This window comes from Poecile atricapillus, chromosome Z (assembly GCF_030490865.1).
Source record: "Poecile atricapillus isolate bPoeAtr1 chromosome Z, bPoeAtr1.hap1, whole genome shotgun sequence".
Taxonomy (NCBI): domain Eukaryota; kingdom Metazoa; phylum Chordata; class Aves; order Passeriformes; family Paridae; genus Poecile; species Poecile atricapillus.
In genome coordinates, this window is record NC_081289.1 from 12,318,476 (window position 1) to 12,344,384 (window position 25,909).

The 25,909-nt window shown below is 39.7% G+C and overlaps 1 protein-coding gene and 1 long non-coding RNA gene across 4 annotated transcripts in view; one reads left to right on the forward strand and one right to left on the reverse strand.

Moving 5' to 3' along the window:
- Positions 1–118: 118 nt before the first annotated feature.
- On the forward strand, positions 119–20,789 carry LOC131592826 (uncharacterized). Of its 2 annotated transcripts, XR_009280715.1 has the most exons (8): positions 119–398; positions 867–936; positions 4,576–4,673; positions 5,092–5,187; positions 7,778–8,044; positions 8,420–8,496; positions 12,931–13,180; positions 20,653–20,789. It is a non-coding gene; the product is annotated as an uncharacterized LOC131592826 (long non-coding RNA). The 2 variants fall into 2 exon arrangements; XR_009280714.1 differs by lacking the exons at positions 12,931–13,180; positions 20,653–20,789 and having other exon boundaries at positions 8,420–11,103.
- The window catches only part of LOC131592824 (reelin), a 273,205-nt gene continuing 253,887 nt past the window's right edge, over positions 6,592–25,909 (reverse strand). The window contains exons 54-64 of one of the 2 annotated variants that reach the window (XM_058864623.1): positions 25,019–25,194; positions 23,676–23,782; positions 23,033–23,275; positions 22,338–22,513; positions 20,678–20,751; positions 19,717–19,878; positions 19,223–19,380; positions 18,136–18,355; positions 16,950–17,147; positions 16,466–16,564; positions 6,592–7,283 (exon numbers count right to left, since the gene is read on the reverse strand). In XM_058864623.1, coding sequence (XP_058720606.1) covers positions 7,187–7,283; positions 16,466–16,564; positions 16,950–17,147; positions 18,136–18,355; positions 19,223–19,380; positions 19,717–19,878; positions 20,678–20,751; positions 22,338–22,513; positions 23,033–23,275; positions 23,676–23,782; positions 25,019–25,194 — 1,710 coding nt within the window. In that variant the 3' untranslated portion in view covers positions 6,592–7,186. Of the gene's footprint in view, positions 7,284–11,165; positions 11,619–16,465; positions 16,565–16,949; positions 17,148–18,135; positions 18,356–19,222; positions 19,381–19,716; positions 19,879–20,677; positions 20,752–22,337; positions 22,514–23,032; positions 23,276–23,675; positions 23,783–25,018; positions 25,195–25,909 lie in introns of those variants that run through there. The other variant, XM_058864624.1, reaches the window with a different exon arrangement.

The following is a 25,909-nucleotide window of genomic DNA, read 5'->3' on the forward strand; positions in this document are numbered from 1 at the left end:
CCCTCCCGCCCCGCGGCCGCGGGCGCGCCTGGGACTCGTAGTCCCCTCGCAGCCCCCGCCGGGCGCGTCCCCGCCGCGGCCTACAAGTCCCAGGATGCCGCGGGGCCGTGCGCGCCCCCGGCGGTGCGGCCTGTGCGGGCGGTGCCCCGCCGGTCCCCCCGCCCGGAGAGAGCCGCAGAGCCGTGGAATGGTGGCGTGAGCGCGGATGGAAGAGTCATTTAACATCACCGAATGCAGCCGTCAACCAAGCAGTGCCCCTGTAACACCGAAACCGCATCACCCACGGCCTGATTCTGACGCCTCTTTAACACCTTCAGGGATGGTGACTCCCAACTCCCTGGGCGATGCCAGTGTCTGACCAGCCGAACTGTTCAAATTTTTTTCAGATGTCTATCTAGGTATAATTTTTCATCTCTTTAGGGGTGCAAAGAATACGTAGGTATCAATTTAATTGTGAATATGGAGGAATTAGTAGTGAAATACCTTCACAGATCTCATCTTTCAGTCCTTGGTTTGTAATGTTTTCCATCATAATGATAGCTCTCTCTCGCCCAAGACAAAAATGTTTTCTCACCTCCCAGATTTGGGTTTGTACACAGAATTTGTAGAAGTTTTTTTTTTCCAACTTGGAAACTCATGCACTAAGAACATGAAAAAATTTGTGAAACAGGTCTTCCTTGACATGGTAGCCCTTGTTAGAATTTAAGAGTAACTTAAATGTAAATGTAAAAGTGAAATACAGCACTTTAAGTATTGTCAAACTGAGAAATTTCAAGGTCAAAACAATTCTAAAGTTGCTTTTGAATATGAGGTTTGTTTACTCAAAACAGGCTGTAACAAAAAGGCATTTTGTTGAAAAAATTCAGTGAAAGATAATGCCACGTACCTCAGACTTCCTGTGGACTGATGTTGGATGCCATTGTTATACAGAACTGGGTAAGTGGAAATACTTTGGGTAAGGCATGTTTGTTGATGGAGTTGTTTATCTGAAAAGCTAATTCTTTACTGAACTTGGAAATCTGTAGCCTGTGTTAGAATGCAGGTATGATTCACTTACGAGTTTGTGGCCTGGTACTGAAATTCTGCCATTCTTTGTTACCAGTACAACATACATTGCAGTAACATACCACAGGAAGACTTGTTTATGCACCCTGCACAAAGAGAAAGGAGAAGAGAAAGCCTCAAACAAACACAGATTAGCAGATTTCCTGCTAGTAAAGTCCACCCGTGTATAAAGCATTTTGAATGTTCCTGTAATCCTGAGGATTATGTTTCACTGTTTGTGTCAATGGTTGCATTTAAATACAAGATGGTTTTAATTTCTTGTGTGCATTTTAGTGTGATGCACTTGAAGGTTACTAATTATTTTTATTGCTTGTTTCCAGCATTGTCTAAAATGGTAAAAGATGCTGCGGTTCTTCAGCTCTGGGAGAAGGAGCTGAATATATATTATCTATATATTATCTATATACTATTATATAATTAATAATTATATAATTAATATATATTATACATTATACATTAATTTAGATTAATATAGTTTATTAATATTAACTGATTAATATAGGGATTAATATAGGGATTAATATAGTGCTAAACTCAGTAGCAGTAAGATGAAAAGAGGATTTTTTGGTCAAAAAAAGAATAGGCAGGGAACGTTAATACAGAATAAACAATACAGACAATTCAGGAGAGTAAAAACACTCCTGTGGAGGAAATATTAGTTAAGGATGCACACACACCACTGGAGCTGTGTGATGACAGAGGGCTCAGTGTGAGTTTTGGGTGCTTAGTGTGAGCTTTGGGGGCTCAGCTGGCGCTCAGGGGATGGAGCAGGGGGAGCTACTGCTCTCCTGCAGCATAGGGAAAGCTGTGAGGTGCTGTCAAAGGCTAGATCCAGCACTCACAGCTGCCTGGAGTGGAGCCCCAGCTGTTGGGCTGGTTATATCTCAATGTCCTCCGACAGATGCTGATGGTGAGTATGGGCAGGGGAGGTAGCTGAGGGGCTGGGAGTGCAGAGTTTTGACACTTCCCATAAGGAACATCCCAAATGGGTCAGATGGGATCCATCCACTGGCTCACTCCTTATCACGCCCTAACTACTCTCATGGGTCTTCTGAGAATGAAACAACTTTCTAAGGCAGAAAAACCCCTGTATATATTTGCAGTCCTACAGAGGCCCTAGGACAGGTCAAACCAGCTGAATTAGTAAAGCTGTGGTGGATATTTCCGTATGAAGTGAAACACATTTGATGTACAGGAATTTTCCCACAGATTTCAGTGGCAGTAGGCTTGAGTCTCAAATGCTGCTGTTAATTAGTTGCTACCCACATCCTATACAGACATATAACTCATGCCAAGCTTTGTAATTGTCCATAATAACACAATTATTCTAGCAGAGGCCCAAACATTGGGACATTTTCCTTTTTTTGCACTGAAGTTCCTTGAAAATAGCTGAACTCAAATAATTTGAAGTTTTCCCTGAGAAGGGTGTGATTTTAAATCAGCTAAGCTGTGTGTCCAGTTGTGAGTATAAACAAGTTGAATGGCTTTGCATGTGCTGTTTCTAGCCCACCTGGAGCTATAGGGGATCAGCAGAGTGTGTGTGTATGTGCATGATCAATGTGCAGAGAAAGGGGGACCTGGGGATATCAGCCAGCTTCATGGTGTCAGCAGTATCATCCTAATGCAGAAGTGGCCCTTAAACCTGTGACTACCTCCCCGAGTTCCGCCTTTGGCCCAGACGCAGTCAGACAAACAGCTGAGCTTTCTGACATAGCTTCCTTGCCACTAACTTGCACAAATCTCCCCTGAGTAGCAGAGCTTAAAAGCACAACCACATTCTCTGCTTTTTTTAAAGAAGCTTAAGAAATTTGTTTCAGTCTATAAACCTAGCATTTGTCATCATCCTCCAGTATGATATTATTCCATTTCTGGAACAGCATTTTTATTTGGGCTTGTCTTGCTGTGTGCCAGCTAAAACTCTTCCCATCAGGCTCTGAAGTAATTAATCGCACAGGGACTAAGTCTTTAGGCTTACTGCCAGCTCAGTCCCTTTAGCTGAACCAGGAATAACATGGGGAAGAAAAAGCAACAGCCACAAAACATCAGCAACAGAGGAGAACACTGGACAATTCATCCACATGTCACCTGTACAATGCTTGCATATACATGCTTGCATGCTCATACCTCATGGGTTTTTTTTCCAGCAATAAAATCCACCACCTCTGGGTGGTGGGTGCTCTGTCTGCTCCTTCACTGAAGCACTGTAGGTGGTTGCATGGACTCAGCTGCTCTGGGTTGCCAACAGCCCTAAACAGCTCTTTAGGGCCATGCTTAACATAGGAAAGCCCTTTTGCTGACCTGGTTTCATTCTGAGGCTCCCTTGCCAGCTCAGGATAAAGGTAGCTTCCCTCTACAGCTGGCTTGTTCCTGTTCCTCCAGCTTTGAGTCACTAGTTAAACCTCACCAGAGCTGATCTGAGTGGGGTTTATCTGGGGCCTCACACTGGCTTCCTGCTTTGATAATACCCAACCCCATTGACTACTAATAGATGAATGATGAGGTGATGCTGTGGCAGCATTTACACCCTGTAACATTTGCCCTGAAGGGTTAGCAAGTAAATAAAACAGAACCATGTTTATAGATGTTGTCATGTCTCTTTCCACATGTTTTCCTTTCTAGACTAAACAACTCTCTCTACTTGGAAGCTCATGGTTCAAGGGTCTTTTTTTCTGCTGCAGTACTTTGCAATCTCTAAAATTTGTTTACATCTGTGTTTAAGTGAAGGGCTCAACAGCTGACAACTACTGTCTTCTTTAGGAGCACTGGCAGCCATATTTATATTTACTGTGTTTTATCATAAACACTTCCACTGATACAATGCAAAATGGCATTTTTTAAGAACTGCTTTATACTGTTGATTCTACTTCTATAGTTTTGTTGTCTAGTCCAGTATTTACCCAATTTGAGTGCTGGTACCTTGCTCTTTGACAATGTCTTGTCCTTGAGTGTATGTGTTTTGTTGTTTAATTACTACCCTTTTCTGTATATTGTCAAGACCATGTAAAGCCAGATTTGGTCCTTCAAAAATATTGGTGCTCTGCACATTTCCTCCCATTAAGAAAATGTTTTCATCTTTGGGTGAAGCAAGCTTGAGAGAAAAACATTTAGGCAAAATTATGAGAACTTCAGGTTTTGTTTACTTCAGGAACTCCAGCGGGTCAGAGTTTAATTTTTCTGTGCTTATGTTTCATTTCTCTTATGTTCTCCTTATTCTACTGAAACATGGCTTAGTGAGCTGATAGGAGAAATGAGGAAGATTATAAGGCATACTGAAAGAACCAAAAGCCAGTTTTCATTGTTATGCTAGTGACAATTTTACACCAGTAGATAAGCTTATTAGTACACTTTATAGCATTTTTATTGCCATTGATTATCCTTTGTGTCACCCTTGCTATTTTAACAACTGTTTAATGTCAGATGACTCATTACTTTCAGCCATATGGGAGGAACAATAAAAAAAAACACATTTACTGAATATACCATATGTGTATGCTGTGTGGGGTGTTCTAGGAATGGAAAAGGAAGAACTTCCTGGAGTCTGGAAAGGGCAGATAATACCACTTGGGAATCTTCCAGTGAGGAAGAAAAAAGCTAGTGCAGAGCTTGTGGTGAGTTTGGGTAAAATGCTTTGTGGTATTCCCCTGTGGTTGTGATTGCATACATTATTCAAAGGAAATAAATACAACTGTGAAAAGCAGCTTCTCTACTTATGTTGATCTCTTGCCTGAAAAGTCAGGCAAAGTGCCTCATTGTATCTGAAATCTTTAAAACAAATTAATTCCCTGGAAGCACATTAGCTGCATACGCCTTTAAGATTATCACCCTTCTATTGACATATTAAAGCAAATAAAATTATCTTAAAAAATAGGAATGTTTAGATCTTACAGTTTGGTTTGTTCAATGGGCAAAACTCTTATTACAATGTTTTAAAATTGCTTGCCCAAACATTAAGTTGTTATATTCTTTAATACCCTCATGTTTTGTCTTCCTGCTATTTCTCTGAATAGAATCATTATCTTTTTTCAGGGATTGAAAGTACACAAAGTACACTGGTTCTCCAGAAAAGTACAGTGAGTTTGCAGGAGGCTGGACTGTTGCAGCAAGTTTACAGATCATCCAAAGGTCTGTCATGATTTTGACCAAACCAAGCTTGACCAGTTGGTCACTGAATGACCTCCTCTTTTTTTCTGCAGTGCTCAGGTAACTGTGATCAAAAACCTCCTAAAAATTAAACACATGGTTCAGCTGAAGATGGATCTGTAACAAACATCATTCTGGTTCAGACAGGTATAGTGCCAGAAGCAGATGTGCAAGATGTAAGATTACAGCAGTGCTTTGTCATTCTCTGATAAGGAGAAGCTCCAGTAACTGTTTAGACTGGAGAAAAGGAAGCCCAGGCAGGGCCTTATTGCTCTCTACAACTACCTGAAAGGTGGCTGTGTTGAGGTGGGCAGCAGTCTCTTCTCCCAAGAAGCAAAGTATAGGACAAGAGGAAATGGCCTCAAGTTGTACCAGATGAGGTTTTGATTGGATATAATGAAAAATTTCTTCACTGAAAAGGTTGTCAGGCATGGCACAGGCTGCCCAGAAAAGTAGATGCGTCACCATCCCTGGAGGTGCAGATGTGGTGCTTAGGGACATGCTTTAGTGGTGGGCTTGGCGGTGCTGGGTTAACAGTTGGACTTGATGTTAAAGGTCTTCTCCAACCTTAATGGTTCTGTGATTCTAAGAATTACCAGCTTAGTCTGTTTGGAACAAGTTTCCTTATGTGCCACATTCTTTTTTCTCAGAGCTTGGAAACAGTGGTTTACATTTTTTGGTTTGCAGATAAAATGAGAGTGCGTATTGATCCTGTTGCATTCATTGCGCCAGGACCTGTTCCGAGGACCGTGTTATGCCCAGAGAGGAGATGGGGAGATCTGGTGGTTTATTTTACTTGTAAAGTGCTGTTAAGTGTGATGTGCTAAATATTAAAAATGTCATTAACGTTTGCTTTAGATTCTAGGTATTTAGTGGAAGAATTTGGTTTATGATTTCATGCAAAGCCCCCATGGCTTGAAAAGTCTAACATCAGAGTTCTTTGTTGACATTATCTTTATTGAAGCATGGATCTTTAGCTTGGTTCACCATAAAGTGAAGCATTTTATTTATGATAATAGACAGTTTAGGGCTATCGGGGCATTATAACGTTGCTGGTGTAGATACAACTTTATCAGAAGATACAAACATGACCCGCAATAGAAACAAACACCGAAGAGAACACAATGAAACGTTCACCTTTTACAAAATCACTTCATTACTACAGACACCAAATGGCAGTTACTGTAAGTAAATCAGTTTCAAAGAACTGACTACATTTAGACAGGGAATTGGGAATTTCTGTTTGGGGCTTAATCCACAAATCCTTAGTAGAAAAAAGTTTAATGTCAAGCATTCTTTTTTTATCCACAAAACAATGCTAACCAACAGACATATCAAAGAATAAGACCGAAGGATATCAACACCTTTACAACTACTTCTGCCATTATCTTCTGGATTAGGTACTTTGATGATTTTTTTAATACATTTTGTAAGAAGGTAAATAGCCCAAAAATCAGCAGCAAAAATATTACAACAACAAAACAAGTAAATACAGTGCCAATATGTCATGTTGTAGAAGAGAATACAAAGAGGACAAACAATGATAACTTAATCATATAAAATGACACAGAGCTGAAATACAGTGCACTTAAATAACTATGTGACAAAGAATGTTAAATTCTGTACTTAATATGTAGGTTTTTATAAACATAAAATCTGAAAAGTCTTTGTGCTTAAATTTTTTTTCCTGTTAAACAGAATAAGTTGCTTACTTCCAATACTGCCACTGTAACTGATATTACAACAGATCACAATTTTCACAGACACATCAACATTAAAACATTTACCTATGAGAAAATAAGTCACTTCTCATTAGTTCACAGTGCGAAAAAGTGGTGTACACTCTGTCTTGAGAAAGGCTTTCAGTTATTCATCAAGCCAGTTGCAGAAAAGTCCTGATACCAGATGCAGTGCTAGATTTAAAGAATGGAAAGCAACACATCACATGTTGGGAGGAAAAAAAAATAAATTTCTCGTTTCTTCATGGATATCGTCTAAGTGACCTTCGTCTTCTGTTGTAGAAATGCCTGAGCCCATGTTGCCGTGAAAAATTCATCATGTAATTTTGTTTGCGAGTGCTGTTGAAATGAAAGGGTGAAAAAAGAGTGTCAGTTTCTTTTATATGTAGTGTAAATTCTTTTGTAGCAGTGAGCCAGTGGGATTGATTCTTCTTTGTCCTTGTAGACAGACTTTTCAAGTCTGTGCAAACTGGTGTGAAGCACCTTAAACCTTTGTTTAACTTTTGTTTAACTTTTGTTTAACTTCTAAGGTACAAGGCAATTTAGAATCAGTCCCACTTGGCTTTCATTTAGAGTGAGTTATCTTAGGGAAAGGTTAAGAGCTTTCAGCTAATGAAAACTGGTGCTGCATAGGGCCAGACTCACTAAAACTGTATGCACACCTCATAGCATTTCTCTACGGGGTTTTATACTTCAGTTATCCTTCTGTCTTTGATCTTAACTGCTTTATCTTGAGAACAAAAGAAAAGCTTTACTCCATTTCATTATCTTCTTTTCCCGTATAGGAAGTGAAGTAGAACACTTTTATTCAGATTAATGTTTCCCTCCCCTAGGCACCCTCTTCCAAAATGAAAGGAAGGTCTGGGAAATAAGCATCATCATATCTGGCAGGAGACAGGGCAAGAGAGCCTACCTGCAGCTGAATTTAGGAAGGCACACTTGTTTGGAAGACCTACCTGGAGTACAAGGCCCATCCCACCTAATGTAGGTTTCTACTTCTCCCACTGATGGAAGAAGGAACCATGAGAGGGCAGATCTGTGAAGTGACAACCTGCACTCAACAAATCTCCCATTTGTGGGTTTGAGGAATATTTTCACTAGTGAGTTTTGTCTGTAAGAGGTACTTACTCATAATGTAGTAAGTCATACGTTCCTCTCTAGTACGTAAGCTTATTTTTAGTGAATATGGCCCTTAGGAAAAAGGAGTAATTGTGTGCTTTGCAAAATACCTATGATTCTCCACAAGCAAAACCAGGTTTTGCTGTAGTATGCTAATTTAACCTAAAACAATCTGGTTAACAAAATTATGCCCCTTTCATGATCTAATCTTGAACACAATTGATTAAATTGATTAATAGTTGTCATGTCAAAATCTAGGTTATAAACCTCTAAGGAAATCCAAGTAATTTCCTAACTTTGCAAATTTTTTTTTTTTTTTTTTTTTTTTTTTTTTGCCACTGGAATGTACATGCTAGAATGAAATAAAGACCAGCTACTGGTGACAGTGAAAGAAAACAGATGTACACTTGGCACAACTTTTGGCACTCTCAGGGTAAGGTAGAGCTCAAGAACATCTGGCAATTGAGAGAGGGGTTAATGCTGACTTATGCAAGTGCAAAGGAAAAAGGTCTGTGCTGATTTTTAAGTTTTGTGTGAGAGATTGATATTGGTGAGTTTATGTAACTTTTAATGCCACTTGGTAGCTCAAGTGCAAAGCAGCTCTGAACATCAGTCTTCATTCTGGTCGTTAAGTCATCAGAGTGGGAGGCCACCCTCACTCCAATGCCAGGTATCTCACTGATGAAGGCAGGAGGGAAATTATGACCCTGAACTCACTCCTGACAGTGGCTGCCATTGGTCATGAAGCTTCAGAAGTTCTTAATGTTTCCTTTTCTTTAATTCTCATTGCCTGGAAAGTGTGTGGTTCCTCAGACACAGGGCCTTCAAGGCCGCATCCCATCTCTCAGAAGAGCATCCTAACCATGAGAGGATAGAGCACCTAGCTGCTGGGGAGCTCTGCAGCCAAAATACAGCAGATGGGCCTGGGAGAAAGCACAGCCCAACTCAGCAGATTTGCTCTTTGCTCTGGGTACATGGGACCAAACAGAGCCTGCCAGTGTTTGGCTGAAAAAATTGCCATTTCTGGACCTGGTTAAATTTAGGAATGAGCTTGGTTTTGTGAGCCTCAGCTTGGACAGGACTTGGACAGATTGGGCACATGCTGAGCTGCAGTTCTTGGCCCAGGAGCCTTTTCTATCCTGCCTTTGGTCTGCTTATGTTCAGCAACAACTCGGCAAAGATGTTCAGAACCTGTTTTGGACACTGCTATGTGCACATGGCCTCTATTTCATGTCAAATGACCAACCATTTTGGATCTGGCCTTAAAGGGATGGTGAAGATGTTTAAAACAATAAACAAAGGCATAAAAAAGGAAAAGAAAGAATTGAAAAAAGGAACAAAGGAATGCTTACCTAGTAGTGTAGAAGGGATTTACTTATTTTTTTATGTATATAATTTTGTTACATTGAAAGATGAGCCAGGTGTTAGAAAGAAGCATGTATTTATGTCTTACACTGAATACCATAGCAGTGCAGTGTGTGAAAAAGAAGATAAATCTAAATTCTCAGGAACTAAATGTTTTTGGTTTTTTTTTCCCTTGCATTAATTTAGTTTAGACTTGTCCTCACTGACAGGAGACAGACTTTCCAACTACTGGTTGGATGCCTCAAAAAAATCTTGATGCCTGCTGAAGAAATACTATGATTTTCACTCTTTCCATGGGTACATATATATACCCTATGCATTATAATATTGTATCTTATGGCACCACAAAATCAGAGTTGATCTATATTTATTTTTTAATTAATTTTATATATTGTATGTATTTATATATTTTATATAGGAGACAAGCACTGTATAAGAGAGATCAATAGTGCTTTATAAAATCACAAGAATAATTATATAATATAGTCTGCAAGAGTACTTACACATTCCTTGCATTTAGTGGATGCAAAAATGTTTTCAATACTACTAGTCGTGATTTTAATTTTTATTTTCACAGAATGATTAAAGACTTTACCATATTTTTGCTATTGTTTTCTTGTTCAGAACATCCAAAATGTGCTGGGCAGCATCAAGCTATATTAGCAATAGACCCTTCCATAATGGAGGGTGTGGTTTTCAGAATCAGTGGCAACTTGAAGACTGCTTTGTGAGTGTGTAATGAACTGGTCAGCACTTGCTGAGCTTTCTGTCTTTTCTGTGCATTCACTGAACCATCAGTCAATCAGAGTAGTTCAGATCCAAAGTTATCATCTGTATGTTACTGATGGAGCACAAAGCAAAAAACAGTTACAGGAGTGACTGCTGTATAATCTGACAGTTTTGAGTGCACTTTTAAAAAATAAACAGAAGATAATACTGCTTGAATTTATGTAAGAAACCCTAAAATATGTTCCAATGAAGTACCTGGAGTTGTGCTAGTGGGATGAAAGCAATATGCTGCCAATACAGAAGAGTGAAGACAAAACTATCTAGGGCATGTTCAAAAAAATACCTACAATAAAGCAATTTAGGAGAAGGAGTCTCTCTGGACTAAAGTCTCTTTAGTCTTTAGTAGAGTATTATGTTTATTGCATGTTTCCTAAAGCACAATTTGAACTACAGAGCTGCAATTTAAAGTTTATGAAAACGGAACATAGCCAAATGGAATGAAAAATATGCAGTACATAACCACAGTAAATACTAATGTAATTCATTATTTGTGTGGTTTTAATTGACAGGGCACAAAACAGGAACAAAATAGAAACAAAAATATTTGGAGAACAAAATTAAACATGAAAAAAGCCTTAGAACACAGCAAAGGTATGTCCCTCAAGATTAGGTTTGGAGTAAATTTTGATGCTGAATTACAAATGCTTTGTTAGGCAGGTACTGTAGTGATAAAAGTCATGTGCTCTGACTGAAATTCTGAGGGCTCATATCAATGGCAAATATTCTTTGGCTTTGGTGGAGTCAACACTTGAACCTAGAGCTCAGGAGCTATACTGGTTAGTGTTATCTGTTAACTGCGACAGCACAAAGCAGCTGGGTTACATGAAATGAAAGCTCTACCTGGGGCCACTGGTTCTGTGCCTAAGGTGTGGCTATGCCATGGTGCACTGCCTGGCTGCAGCTGCATCTCTCTGGTCATTTCTTACAGAAAAAGTGGGAATTGCCCCTTGACTGCCCATACAAGTCTCTGGGTGCCCTCCATCAGCAAGTCTCACTGTACCCTGTCAGAGGCAGAAGTCCTTCCCATCACAGCTTGGTGAAATTCCCACTGCAGTATGGCTCAATCTACTGAACAATATCTGCTAAGTTTAACTTCCCCCACGGCTATCTGAGGAAGCACTGCAGGATCAGGGCCCTCAGGAACTGTGTGGCACATCTCAGAGTATAAATGATTTTCCACCAACCCATCATTGACAAAACTTTGTGAAAGAGCTCTAGCTGTAACAGAAACATACATTTAATACTGATTCAGGCAAAGTACTTACCTTATTCTAGTGTAAAACCAATGACAGCAAACAATGAAATACAACACAAGTTAGAAAATGCCTTTCAATGCATGCAGCACTGTGATTAGTCATAAAACCCTGATGAGGTTTAGAGGCAATATAGGACTTTTCGTCTCTTTTGAAAATAAAAATTGAACAAATTATTTCCTCAGATTTTAAATCAATGTTTAGATTTTTATTTTCTATAAAATTCAGCATGCACTTTTTAGAAACATAATAGAAATGTAATAGAAGCACAAACCACATCATATTAAATTTGGCATAAATGTTGTGAATATTCAGATAGTCACCTGATGTTTGAACTACTAATGTTCTTTATTGTAAATATCTTGATACTTAATTTAAATGCATTTTTCAAATCTTTGTTTTTTACTAAAAAAAAGGAAGCCAATGAAAATGCTTTTCCATATTTCCATATTCCACTTTTTTGTTAAATCTAGAATATATAATTTGTATTTAATTATTCCAAAATAAAGATAAACATTCTCTGCACCAAATGCAACATAACTTCTCACTAAATCATTTGTGCCAAAAATGTGAGACTATCTCAACAATGAAGAGCATGGAGTGATGGCTATGGAGGGATTCATTCTGTTATCTATCAATTAACCATAAAATAGTAGATGGAGATAACATTTCTTGCATTCCTTGCACAACATAAATTCCTTTGGATCACATAACAAGTTTTGGGGTAAAGAAAACAATATCAGACCCTTAGTGTTCATCTTATAACTGTCCTTTATTTCTCAGTACCTTTGAATTAAGTTAATGAGATGTCTCTAAGGGCCTGCCCTATACACAAGGAAATGGCAGTTGTGTAATGCACATGCAAAGAAGTGTGAGGTGTGTGTGCAGTGGGCAGGCTGAGAGCTGTGCTTCCAGAGAAAAACAATGTGCAAATGAAATGCAGAATTGGACATGGGCTCTTCTTAGGGCAGAAGTACAGGGGAAGAGAAAAACACTCTTTCTTAAACCTGTGATAAAATAAATTTTATCCTAAGAAGAGCCACATGGAACACATGAGAGTTGTGCCCAAAGCTTTCTTTGCAAATGGAGAGAAAAAACACTGCACTAATGAGAAATAATCAGCACTAGCTATAAAAGGGACTGGATAATTAAACAACTTGTATCCTCTCCCTACCACAGGACAGACATCAACTGTTAAGTTGGCAGGATCAGTTTAATGTATAACATTGTCAACACAGGTGTTTGGTTTCACCTGTTTAAAAGAGGTACTCAATTGAAGCACCCTTTGCAGCTGCCTCACAATCTTAAAAATACAGCTTTTTATTGAGTGACTTAAATAGTTCATTCCAAAGTGGAATGATTTTAAGTGAGATACAAAAGTATCCATCTTTGGCCTTTTTTAGCACTGCTAGGTATGTTGCGTGCATGTATAATCTGCAGGTTGATTTTTTTCCCCACAGCAATTTTCTTGGGGACAAAAAGGAATCAAAGAAATGGCATCCTGAAGGAATGTTTGCTGGTGAGAAGATGGTGGCTCTTGACTCAGAAATCAGCTGAACTGAATGGTGTCATGACCTGACTGTGCGTCAGCTGTAGCAGTATCTGCACTACAACTTGGCAGCTAGGCCTGTGACAGAACTAATTTCAAATCTTTGGATTGCTGAGAAGAGTTGGGCCATGAAAGCATATATTCACAGATATGCCCCTGGGGTAAGCACTGTAGGGAGAAGCAGAGACATCCTCTGTTTTGGATGGGAAATAAAATCAAGAAAATTCTTACTTGCTTTACATCCCTACAGATCAGCTCTCCCTGCTGGCAGGTGCTTTCCCTGCTTGTCCTTTTACTGCAGCCCTTAATCTGCTCAAGGAGAGCATGGCTCACTTGCCCGTGGCCTGAGGAAAAGCTGACACAGCACCTAGGTGTGTGTCTGGGGAGCAGGCAGCCAAGCCAACATGTAGGCTGGGAAAATCAGACCTCTGTCAGCCCAGGGTAGTGAAGAAAGCACAAGAGTAGATGTGTGGAAAGCCAGGAATTTCTCTGTATCCCAAACCACACCTCCTGGTGTAGGTTGGCTCCTTGCCCTAACACCTCACAGGCTGAGGCTTGCCTGCTGCATCAACATGGGTACACAGGTCACAAACATGAAAATCTAGGACTGAAACCAGGGCCAGTGAGGATAATTTTGGTGGCTCTGGAGAGGTGTTTGTGGGTCTCACCTAGGTGAGTGGTGGAATGCAGGGTTGTAAGAGGACTGAATACAGACTGTATTGGACATGGACCATCAATGGTTTTTTATCTAGGGATGTTCATGGCCTTCTGAGACCAGGCCAGAGTTCCAAAAGAAACGACTTCCAATTTAGGAGGCACGGATTTTTCCTAAAGTATCCCAGCTTTGGGATGAATAAGCAAGACAGAAGCCTATTGACTCTCCAATGACTCCCTGTTATTGGGATATTATTGGAATAGTATCCAATACTCCCTATTATTGGAATGAATGGGAAGAGGTAATTACAGAACCTTGGTGAATGGTTTAAGTTCAGGCTGTGCCTCTCTGCAGCCCTGACTGAGAGCTCTGGGGTGTCTATTACCCACAGAGCTCTCCTCTGGCAATCTTGGTGGGAAGGGAGAGCACCCAGAGGACTCTGCCTCCTGACCTCTTACTGGAGAGCTGCCTGGGAAAGGGGGCTTGCTCTTCCCAGGAGGAAGCAGTGCTTCTGTACCCTTCATTGGAAAATGAAGGAATATTAAGAATGAAAGCCAACTCCTATCCCTAGTACTCACAGTATGATTTCTGATAGCCCTGGTGTGTGCAGGATCATCTGGGGTAAGTACTAACAGATACTGATCCAGGCTCCCTTCTTGATACCCTGAAGCATTCCATGGAGGTGACTGTCTTTAGCAGGGGAAGAAACTGAAGTGCTGGGGGTAAAGTGATCAGTGTGAGGTGGCCAAGTGAAATAGCAGAGCTATAGAAAAACCCAGGTGAGAGTATTTATTGCTAAGGAAGTTGCAGGTTACTTGCAAATAAATCTGAGGAGGCCTATAGAATATTTTGATGAATTACAATGTGCAGATAGAACTTAAGAAAAACAGAGTTAAAGGGACCTGTCAGATCTGAGCACATGCCAGCATAGGAGCCAGAGGCATCATGACATGTAATTCTGCCCTTCCTGAGAGCAGCATGTCTCGTGTTGTAGTTAGCAGGGACTGGAACTCTCCATCTGGCCTTTGGGAAATAAGATGTTATGGCACTGTGTTTCACAGGGCATGGTAAGGGAGAAATCAGTCCAGTTTGGTCTGTCTTTCTCTGTGGATTGTACCAGATGTCACTTGAACAGGGTGGAAATCCTCTGTCTCTAGCCTGATATTTAGGGCAATTTTCAGAAGAGCCTTAAAGCTCTTTAACAGGACTAAAATAATAGAAGGGAGGAGACGCTGTCTGCCCACCTGGTTCCTTCTCCTGCTAAGGTGTGATTACTTGCCATGGCCATTCTAGTATAACATATCTCACATGACTTGTTACCACTCAACTTGTGTGTCTGGTGTACAGCCTGGCAGATCTCATTGTCAGAGAAGTTCTCCACATTTCAGCCTCAGAATAAATTTTAAAATATCTCTTTTATTCCTACTTATGCCCCCTAATGCAGCGCTTGGGCTGATGGTTAATATTATGTCTTATTTTTCCTCGTACATGGTTTGTTCTGTTAATTTTATTTTTAATTGCAAGGTAGAAAGACATGTGAATATTTCAGAATGACCAGTTCCCTTTTCTGTGGTTTCCTAAACATGGTGAACATCCTGCAGGCTCATACTCTTCCATATCTTTCCTGATGCAGCATCATACAGCCATTGATTAACTAAAACAGGAATCATATCCGTCTCTCTCCTCTATTCCTTCCCATTTTAAGCTTAATGTTATGGAAGCAGAGCCCAGCAAGGTGTGTAAAAGCAGCAGAGGGTGTACAGTTACTCAGTGTTGGGACCAGTTTGGTTTGGGGTTGGTATGAGTGCCATGCAAGCTGGTGCTTCTTGGTGGAAAGGAGAACAGGACTAACTAGCAATCAGACAATTCACTTTGCTATTGTTACAAAACATTACTTGCAGTGCTTCTGCTAATTCAGAAACATCATAGCTATAATTACACACTCTGGAGGTTATCTAAGCCTAGTTTCTTCATTGCTTGTTTTTAAATTGTTCAGTAAAAAGAATGTTTGAACCTATCTATGGAGCAGGCTCGCCTCTCTTTGCCAACCACTGCCAGCGATGAGTTCCTGCCCGGGAAGCCACTAGCATTTCACTTCTACTGGAACTAAACTGTTAGAGAAAAAGCAGGTCATCTCTTCGTGATGCAACACAGGAAAAACGGGTTAGCTGCCAGCGAAACCCATCTCAAGAATGGGAGAATCAGGAGGGTGCAGACTTGGTAAAATCTTGACAAGGGGATGAATATAGAGCTCGGACCATAGGAACCTGATATAGTGAACCCTGTTTCTGAACAGTATCCTTCTTACTAAAAAAAGGAAATGAATAAGGCATTAGTTGCTAACACAAATTTTTAAGAGGCACAACAACATTACTTTGTGCAATGAACAATATAGAAGAATCTTTTTTATCTTTGAAAGGATATAGATCAGCCTTAAATGGCAGCACAGTGTTGAACAGGAATATCCTTTCTTACATCCCGGCAAAATAGTTTTTTGCTGCATTACAGGACCACAGCAATACTTGGAGATGATAAAGCCCCACTTTCCCTCCTGCATTTTTCCACGATGCACAATACACCCCCCTGCTGTGACACTTACTTTGTGTCCACATTAACTACTGACTGTTGCAGTCAGGGCAGAGCATCAGGAAAGATAGGATTTTAAAGGTTTCCCTTTGAGAAAGGATTCCCTGGGCCACAATGGTTCTTAATGAGCTTAATACTCATGTCATGCTGGAGAAAGTTCAGTGCTTTCTGAGGTGGGGTGGGATGAGGTGAAGCTGATACTCACAGGACGACTTCTACGTGGTCCAAAGCCCACTGATCATGACCTGTTCCGTTGTGGCGGGGCTGCCACCAGCGCAGTAAGACTCCTTTCATCCGTGCCTCCCTGTCACACAAACACAAGAGCCTGTGAGGCCTCCAGACTTGGTGTTTTGCATATCCCTATCTATCCCCAAACAGGAACTGAGAGCAAAGTCAAATCACTTTTATGTCACTGAACATCAACACACTGTACACGTAAAATACTTAATAGTTAAAAATGCACACAGGTAGGGAGGATTTTTTCCCCTTATCTTCAAAACAAGTGTTCTTTCTGTTTTTAAGTGCATTGATAAACTCTAGCCTGGAATTTCTTAATCAGCCTTCCTCTTAAGTCTTTGTTCAAACTCTCACCAACATTTTTTCATCAACAGTGATGCAAAGATAGGTTATTTTTTAGCAGAAATGTAACTTGTGCACTTAGAGGTAATGAAATGTGATGGGGTACTCACAAGGGAACATTATAAGACACTCTTTGGGCTTGTATAAAGTCCTTTGGCTGATGCTGTGCAATTACTTGCCATGTAATTCCATTATTTACACTGTATTGGAGGAGCACTGCCTTGTCTACAGTGTTAGGATCACTCAGATTGGTATTGCAACTGTCTGTTTGTGAAATACTTCCAATTTGCAAAACAAACATGATTTTGCTGTAAAACACAGAGAGAAAAGGTATTTTCAATATGCAAAAGTATTCAAATAGGAACAATAGTATTTCTAGGTTTATTGCAGTTAACTTGTAGCATTTTCAAGAATCATTACTTTAACATGCAAAATAAACTGTTCTCACATCTTTAAAACACAGCTTTCCTTTCAAAATAATAGTTTGCTATGTATAACATTGTTGCAGGCAGGATCAAATTCTGCGATATATCTGCACAAAACTGAGATGGACAAAAATGCAAACATGTAAATGAGTGTATGAAAAATTTAAAAAGGACAAAGAAAGGCTGAATATGAGAAAGTGCCTAAAATATATATATATATCATATTCTACCTGTGTGTTCAAGTAAGAAGAGAAGAGCCTGATTTATATCTGGACCACTGGCCAATTCATTCTGTTTCTAATCTTGCTTTGGACAGCTAAATATAAAACAGTCCTGAAAGCTGTCACTCTGGTAAGAGACAGCACAGGCTGGTTACATTTGTTTTCCATGGCCAAAGAGGCTCAATAGACGAAAAAGATACTCCTGTTCATTGCCAGGTGAATATAATTCTATTTGACAACTGAAATGGAAAAATGACCCTGTAATTACCAAATAACATCTTTAGTCATAAGTATTGTGGAGGCACATACAAACATGGGATTTGTCTTATCAGATCAGGCACTGGTCCAGGCAGTCTGGTGTCCAGTCGTTGCCAACAGCTTCATTGTCAGTGCTGGCTTACATAGACAGTGCTCTTTGGGCATGATGAAAACATCTGACTTTTGCATCTGACATCCTCAGTCTCCATCTCCCAAATGAAAGTCACAAAGCATTTTGCCAACCCTAATGTTTTCTGCCAGCCACATCCAACTGCATGGCACAGCCAGGTCAGTCCATTCTCATCTGTACTGGCCCACATGGCTGCACATACATGTGAAGAGTTTCCTTTCTCATGAATTGTTAAAAGAGCTGTTTAGGCTCAAACCATTACCTTGCTCGGGTGAGATCCAGAGGCTTGGTCACAGCTTGTCTTACTTGACATCCATTAAAATAGAGTGAATCTCCATGGGCATAGGGTGCCAGCTGTCCACATCCATTCCCTATCACTCCCCCCTGAATGGTTTCCCAGTTTATTTCAGTGACTCTTTCAGATTCAAAATTATCTTTAATATAGCTTGGCAGATCATGGCTAAAAACAGAGCAGTCATCACCTAAAAATGACACAGCGAGGTTGTAAAACACACAAAAATGGAAAGAATGGAGAAAATTGAGTTACAAGTCATTGTAATTCCTTTCAAGGTTGTGGCTCAATATACACTGTGAGGACAGTCTGAATATATTTCAGCAGATTCATTAATAATGTATTAGTAATGATATACAGCAGTATCTATGTACACATACATATACAGACTCAGCTGAGACTGTAAGTCTAATTTTTACAGCAATATAACTTTAAGAACTACAATACAATTTCTCCTGTTTTGCATTGATACAATAGGAGAAACCTCAAATTGCTGGTTGAAGGCAAATATGTCTAAAAACTCAGAAGGGATCTGGTCTTATAAAGTTATGAGGCTCTCCTGGAAGACATTAAACACTGGCTCCACTCCCACAAAGCACTTAGAGGTTACCAAGGGCACTCAAGTACCATAAGGCATGTGCTTAGCTGCATTGAGACTTTAGAGCAGAACACTCTGTCCTGATGGGGCACAAAGTCCCTTACAGATGCCAGTCACCAACATCTGGATCCCATTTGTGCATCCTCTGGGATGCACCCTTGGAAGGATGCATGGGGGTGGCAGCCAATTCTGGGTAATCAAGTGGCTATGTTCTGCCTTCAATAAAGTCTGGATGGACTTTACATACAGTGCCAGACAGGAGAGACTGCTGACTCAATACATAATGAGTAAGGAGAAGAAAAAGCTGTCATTTGGAGCCCTGAAAAATTACTCATTTTGAATTTGTTACTCAGACATTCCAGTGATGAATTTGGATGTGATACATCACTTTGTCTTTTGTTTAATTTTGAGCTAGACTAGACAGTAGTAGATGTACAAGAGAAAAATGAAAAATGGAACCTTGGAATCCTTCATCACAGATGCAAACGGCTCCAGTTGTGCAATACCCGTGGCCACTGCACAGCTTTGGGCATGCTTCCCCAATGTACACATGATCAATTGCCCAGCTCTGCTTCTCTAGTTCTTCTCCCTTCTGAATCCACCTGAACTGGGTTGCACTGCAAATATAAAAATCCAAACACCCTATTAGGAAACATAGCAATTAAACACATCTGTACGGTGGTGTTCTAATACACCAGCAGCAATTGTAACCAAAACTGTCATATGAGGGGGCTGTGACTTCAATAACTGGAAAGACCCATCCTGCTACATCATTTGCAGTAGTGACTTCTATTAATAAAAAGCTTCCTGAAGATCATTAATTATGTATCAAATCTAAATAGGCAATAAGAAAGAACTTTTAATTCACCTAGTAAACCTAGTTTAATTGTTCGTAGTAAACCATGCCAGCAAGACAGCTGTCACTTTATTGAACTGACCTTTCAGTAACCTACCTGGATGAGACATGGTCAGGCAGCTGGATAGTTATTCTTCTCCACATAGAGCTGTTGACAGAGTTATAGATGGTAGCTTCATGGAATTGAAATGGGGAGCAGCCAATGCTATTAGATGAGGAAGGAAGGCAGTGTGTCTGGACAAGTTGCCATGAGTCTGTCCTGTAAGAAGCACAAAAATAAAATAGAAAAAAGTTTTTGAACAACTGAAAAAATAATGAAAGGAAAACATTATTTCTCAGGGTGATGAAATTGCCTGTTTTACTAAACAAACACAAGAGATTGTCAGCAATAGTTTCCATGCTCTGGAGACACAAATAAACAAGAGGTGAGAGGCCAAAGCACAGGTGCAGCCAGGGAGGATGTTTGAGTGTTGTGGAGCCCTTGGTGGTGGTACTCCCAGCAGTATGGTACATACATCTGCTCTGGGCTGCGTGAGAGAAAGATTTATTTAGGAGGCTGCTCCTTAGCCTCTTTCTTACAGTGTTCAGAAGAGACCCAGTAGACTTTGCTACATTTTCAACCACATTTATTTGAGCACAGAATATACCTTCATTTTTATAAATTATAATATGCTGTTATTCTACAGCACATGAGGCAGTGTTACTGTTAGCTAGTTAAAGACCAATTTGCAGTTAAGTAACTCCCACTTCATTACTTGGTCTTGTATCCTACTAAATGACTTTCTTGAAAATGTGTTTTCCTGTAAGCACATTTTTAACAGGAACGTGCTCATGATTGTAACTACAAGCTCAATGCCATGAATCTGTCAACATCTGGGATAAATTATAAAGAGAACTTATGGGAGTTATATAGACAAATCCCAGTGCTTGCACACAGGCTTTGTTCAGATTCTGTTACAACATGAATAGCAAAGCAATTGCTTTGATAAATAGAAGCTCTCTATGTTTTTAATGTCATACTATTTCTTTTCAGGTCTGTGTATTCTGCTGTCATTTACCTGGCATCCTTTGTATACTCCAGCATCACTGAGTGGAGGTCCCCACAAGAATTTGCCTCACAGCCAACCACGATCTATAGCACAAATAAAATCAACTGCTATAACAAGTCAGGTAGACATTTAAAGTGAAATATAATCAAGTTATGTTCTCCTTTTTTGTGTTTCTTTATTGGGTGTATGAGGGATTGTCAACTTAGAACTTGGGCAAAATCCATCAAAAGTGGATGGAAAACAAAAGACACAGTACTTCAGATACTGTTTTTACTTAAAGAATTTTACTTCCTTGCTTCGGTTATTTCCTACCAGAATCCTAACACTTTCTTTCTAGTCCAAATTAAATATCTGAACAAACATTGTTTCTGAAACAAAATATATGGTAGTTCCTTGGCATTTCCAAAAGTGAAGCACCTATGAAATTTAAAATCAATAATGATAAACATGTGGACATAAGCTTTAAATCAGTCCAATTTAGGAACAGAATTATTCTGAATATTTAAAACAATAGACATATTTGTTCCATATTACAGTAGAAAGATTACACTACCCAGTGTACATTACTGATTAGATAATACAATGCTAAATTTCAAAACCAAAGAGAAGCCATGCTAGAGCTGAGTTCTTAGTTTAGAAATAAAATCTTTGCTGTGAGTGGTGAAGAAAAATGGGGAGAAGATCAGGAAAGAAAAACTCTGCAGTAAGAGTTTAGTAGTATGAGCTATTAAATGCTGATGGGTTATCATAATTTTGGTCTTAAAATAGAGGAAAAAGATGATAGGCTGGGTAAAATAAGCATCTTGGAGGCAGTCTTGACATTCAGTAGTAAAAAACTTAAAAGACTCCTCTTTTATATAATTTCTTTGGTATGCTGAGTGGGGAAGCAGTGCTTTAGGGATTATATTAGTCAATATAAAATAGGCAGTGACATTGAGAAAAGGTGAAAATATTGATCAGTGGAAGATGGAAATTTCTGGAACTATCTTGTCAAACAGAAGAGCAAGAAAAAAGCCAAAGTAAGAAAGTGGATTACTATTTTAATAACCCTACTTTCATGCTAGTTCCTGGTTTATTTAAGACATGGTGCTTGGGGAATGGCCAAGAACTTTTCTGGAAAACAAGTACTTGTTGCCTTTGGCCCTGTATAGAATTCTGCCTTAAATCAAATTAAAATACTCAGAAATGTTTCTCTGATGGTTTAGATCATTTTCCATGACACAAGGAAGTAGAATGGGCACTTCTACTTGAACACACTTGTATTTTCCTTATGATGCTCTTCTCCAGCCTTTTTCTCCCTTTCCTTTTCTGTTCCTTCACAAATTAGGGGAAAATAACTTATTCTGCATGGCATCTATTCTCACCTTAGAAAGCAATTCCTACTGTATCTGATGATCCAGTCATTTCAGGAGAAAGGTATTAGACTTCCAATTCCTCTGACTAACCCCAAAAGCATACAGACAGTCAGAATATTTTGACATTTTTCATTTGTGCAGTCTTTCTGGTTCTCATTACCTACATCTCATGTTTTCCTTGAATTTCTAGTAAAAAGTCACTATTAATTATTCATCCAATTGGGCATCCTAGATGGAAGAAGATTAATTTCTGGAGACACATCAGATGAATTTTCATTGTGTTATTTACTTTGGAGAGAGGGAATATTTCTTACTTTAAACTGCATCATGTATCCTGGCTGTATAATGAGCTCCCTGGAGGACAGGATGTTGTGTGTTTTATCCTTTTTCTTATTTGGCCAGTAGAGATGGAATGATGGATTTCCACAGAATCCTGCAGTTCTGACTGCATTAGGGTAAAAGCTCCAGTTTTCTTCATGAGAGGTGCCTTCTATTAAGATGAGTTAAATAAAATTACTGCACTGTCTTGGTAAACATCAAGGCTTAGTAATGAATCCACAGAATCACTAGATAGAGTACTTTAGTGATATGGACACTACATTTATGCTATCTGCAATGACACACAGTAAGCTACAAAGAGACATAATAAAGACATTAATCACCATTGAGGTGATAAAATGTTTAAATAATAGTACTTGTAAAAAATATGATGAAATAAAAGCATAATACCAGAAATATAAATGAAATGAGTTGGACTGAAAAATTTCTGTGTATATACATGTGCACACATATACATCTGAATATACATGTATATATATTTATATATATGTATATATGTTTACACATTTCTATTAATAGCATGAAAAATAGCATATAAACAGCATTACCCTACAAAATGAAAAGTTTACAGAGTTAAAATAAAAGGAAGTCTGCTTGCTAGCTCATAGGGCTCAGGTAAGATAAGAACTGATAATGCCAGACAACAGATGAGGTGTGGCAGCTGTTTTACCATCGTCAAACGTATCCACCAGCTGGCTGGGGTTGATCTCTGCTCCCCCGATCAGGATGTTATCCAGAGCCCACTGTGCCCGGTCGGGGCCGGGCACCACGATCCCGTTGCTGAGGGTGAAAGGCTGCCACCAGCGCAGACGGGTGGTGTTGGTCAGGGCGTGCTCGGGGAGGAGGATGTAGTCGTGCCTCACTGAGATGTACTTTTGGTAATCCATCTCATGGAGCAAAGTCCAGGATATCCCTAGAATGAAAAGATGCAATAAACCCAAGCATATGGTAGAACCTTCTAAAGGATTAAAATAAGATAATAGGTAACAAAAAGTCAAGCTCTATCAGAAGACCATAGCTATAACTTCTAAGGCTAGTTGGCAACTGTTACTCACTGCAAGTGTAATCTTGTAATTGTAAAAAGGAATAATCAACTTGGCTGGGAGCCACCGATTACTGAAATAAAGCAGGAAGATTATGGAAAACTTCTGAGCAATAGATTAAATTTTAGATGGGGAAAAAAATCTTTAAATGGACAAAAATAACTTCACAATTAAGAATTAGCTTTTTATTTTGGATCTCTGACAACTTCTCAGGTATTCATGGTAGATGAATACAGAACCAGCTCATCTGTAAATACAGTATGTACTTGCCTCCATCAATGGAATAGTCTAGCAGCACTCCCTCCTTTCTGCAAGTCGGTCTGTGGCATGTTGTCATGTTGTTTTCACTTCCAATTCTCCCCCAGTACTGTAGAAACCTAAGAGTAAATGTATATGATCACATCTGTTACACTTGCACAAATAGAGGTTGCTTTCTGCTAACAGACATGCTGAAATTGTTCCAAATGGTAGCATTTTTAAGCAAGGAACATTGATGCACAAGTACTACAAACGTTTCAAAAAACATTGTCTAGTAATTTTCATGTGAACCTCATGGAATTCAGCTAAGAGCTGCCCCTGGGAGGGAGTAACCCATTGCAAATGTACCAGCTGGGACAGGCTGGATGGGAGCTGCTTTGCTAAGAGTTCCCTGAGAGTCCTGGTGGAATGGGAGCTCACCGTGTGTTAAGGTGCCCTTGTATCAATGAAGGACATAAAAGAAGTTGGTAAACTGAGGCAGGGTCAGTAGAAGACACCAGAATGATTGGAACCAGAGCTCAGAGCCAGTGGTCATACACTGAAAAAATAGGAAGTTGCAAATGGATTTAACAGGGGGAAAGAAAAGAAAAAAAATATCACTCTGAGAGTAACTGAAGACTAGTACAAGTGTTCCTGTACAGACAAACAGTTGGATCTCTGTTCTTGGGAGGTTTTTAAAGATCCAATGGGACAAAGTCCTGGACAAACTGGCCTGAATTCAGTGTAACCTGGCTTTGAGCATGAGGTTGAACTAGAGACTCCCTGAGGCCCCTTCCTTACTGTGATTCAGCAAACTTGCAGAATTTCAGGAGTCAGAGTGTGTGGCTTCATGAAAGCCATGTGGTCAAGAGAAATGATGTTGAAGTTGCCTATGTCATATCCTTAGCTTGTCTAAACTGACAGAATTCCATTGCTCTCCTGATAAGTCATCCTTTCCAACAGCATAGGAGTGGAATGGGTCTTGTATGAGGACACAAGAGAGGACACCCAGCAGAAGTTCTGCTCGGAACTCAGTGAGAGACACAGCTGGTGCCGCCAGGAGTGATGCCCTGGTGACTGGTGTCTTGCCTCTTTGTAGGACAGAAGTTGCTGATTCCAGGACATCTCTGGACAAAGGGACCTAGTGCTTCACCTGGACATATCAGACCCTTTCCACTGTGCTAGGGTGAGCCGTGCTCTCTGTGACTCACCTGAAAGCATCAGCAGCTTGAGAGTCGTAATCTCATCAGTGTGTGCCTCAGGTAGTGCTATTCTTGTAGTGGCCTAAAATTCCCTGAGCTCCCAGCTATGCTGCCTGCTGCTTTGCCAGTGTATGACAGAGCTCCCTGTGACAATGACACAGAACCATGACCTACTTTGCCCCCCGCAGGTCCAGATCTTGAGTGACAGCCTGCCTCACAGTTGCACCTCCAAAATACAGAGTTGTGTCTTCTGCGAGAATCCCACACTCGGTACAGGTATTTCCACCTTCTAAGGACATCCATAAATCCGGTTTAATTTCCTCATTGTCAAAGCGCTCTTTCAGGAAGGTCTGTAAGTAAAGTATGTAACATGAAGCACAGGTAAGTAAGATTTTGAAGTCTTTTTGATAACCACAGCTGGAACTGACCTAAATGTGTTTGAAGGGCTCAAGAACACTGTAAATTTTTCTCAGGGTGACTGAACATAATCACTTCTGGCTGAATATTTGGCTACTTGAACTGAATTGGCTAAATGTGAAAATATATTAGGGCTGGATTTTAACATACTTGGGAGATAATGCAGCAAATTAAAATCGGAATGTGCAAATGAATGAGCTGTTGGGTTTGCATGGCAAAGTCTTGATGGCAGAGGGCAACTGTAGGGGACTTCTGTATGCATGGGAGAAAAAATATTCTCTTTCCTCAGCAAAACCAGCAATCCTGGCATTAAGGAGTTAGCAGCAAAACTCCCCTAAAATTGAACCATTTTATCCCAAGTGTCCTTAATATGATGGATACATTACTAATTAAAAATTGCAAACAGACAATGATATTTGTTCATGTAATTTGTATTTCAGATGAAAAACAGAAGCTTATAATAATTCAAATGACATGATAATTGACCAGTTAGTTATTTTTAACATTTAAATTAGCAATATCTAACTAAAGTCCACTTGCTTGTTATTGGGTAACATGAGTAACAGTCAGGTGAATTAATTTTCTAATTCTATGCCATTTTCCTTTTTTCCCTACTTCAATAAGCTCTTTTACAGTAAAGACAATCTT